The sequence below is a fragment of the Engraulis encrasicolus genome, chromosome 2 (assembly GCF_034702125.1).
Source record: "Engraulis encrasicolus isolate BLACKSEA-1 chromosome 2, IST_EnEncr_1.0, whole genome shotgun sequence".
NCBI lineage: Eukaryota > Metazoa > Chordata > Actinopteri > Clupeiformes > Engraulidae > Engraulis > Engraulis encrasicolus.
Window position 1 is genome coordinate 18,612,779 of NC_085858.1, and position 956 is coordinate 18,613,734.

The 956-nt window shown below is 53.3% G+C and overlaps 1 protein-coding gene across 1 annotated transcript in view; it reads left to right on the forward strand.

The window, feature by feature from the left end:
* The first annotated feature begins 218 nt into the window (after positions 1–218).
* Positions 219–956, forward strand: part of plekhh3 (pleckstrin homology, MyTH4 and FERM domain containing H3) — a 60,190-nt gene continuing 59,452 nt past the window's right edge. The window contains exon 1 of the mRNA XM_063223838.1: positions 219–956. This exon is cut by the window's right edge and continues 66 nt beyond it. Within this exon, the coding sequence (XP_063079908.1) occupies positions 888–956 (69 nt within the window). The 5' untranslated portion in view covers positions 219–887.

The following is a 956-nucleotide window of genomic DNA, read 5'->3' on the forward strand; positions in this document are numbered from 1 at the left end:
GTGTCAGTAGTGGAAGAATCGGTGTGTGTGTGTGTCTGTGTGTCTGTCTGTGTGTGTGTGTGTGTGTGTGTGTGTGTGTGTGTGTGTGTGTGTGTGTGTGTGTGTGTGTGTGTGTGTGTGTGTGTGTGTGTGTGTGTGTGTGTGTGTGTGTGTGTGTGCCCAGCTGGTTCCACTTACCCATTGGGCCGGAGCAAGAGTTGGCTCCTCCCCCGTCTCTGGCTCCTCTCAGCCCCAGCAGTTTGTTCCTCACAGAGCGAGACTCGAGCTGCGAAATCAGGAGAGAGAGAGAGAGAACGGGAGAGCGAGAGACAGAACAAGCAAATCAGAAAGTGTGTGCTGGGACGCTGGGGTTTATTTAGTGCGCAATAGTTTCCCAGAAGTCTTCAGATGCGCGGCCGTATAGTTTGACACCCCGTATTCGCCAGTTTGACAACTTAAACAACTTCGACAACTCGTTGGAGTGTTTTTTCCCCTGAAATCGCGGGTCTCGAGAAGGAAAGCGGGAGGAAAGCCCAACATCTGGATACGCGATTTTCGCCGACTGTGTTGCTGCTTCTGGTAGATAATACGTCTCGTGAAGGATATAAACTAACTTTTTTGTACTGCTGCGAGTTTGGTAAGGAGTCCAGCCACACTGGTAAGACCAGACGTGACCTGCGCCTTTTCCCGGTGCGCCACAGTGTAGCCCAGCGGGTGTATGCCAGGACAACTCTCAGCATTGGGACGCAGGAAATAAGTTGTGCGTGTGTGGTAGTAGTGGATCTTTCTCTCTCTCGCGCACACACACACACACACACACACACACACGCACAGTCACGGACGTGCATGTGTGCGTGTGAATAGAAGGCTAGTGGACAGGACACGGTGTGGCTGAAGAGGAGGGGTGAATGCCTTGGCCGGGACTGCACTGGTGCGTGTGCTGCAGGCAGGGGTTCAATCTGCTGGGCCGCGAGCAT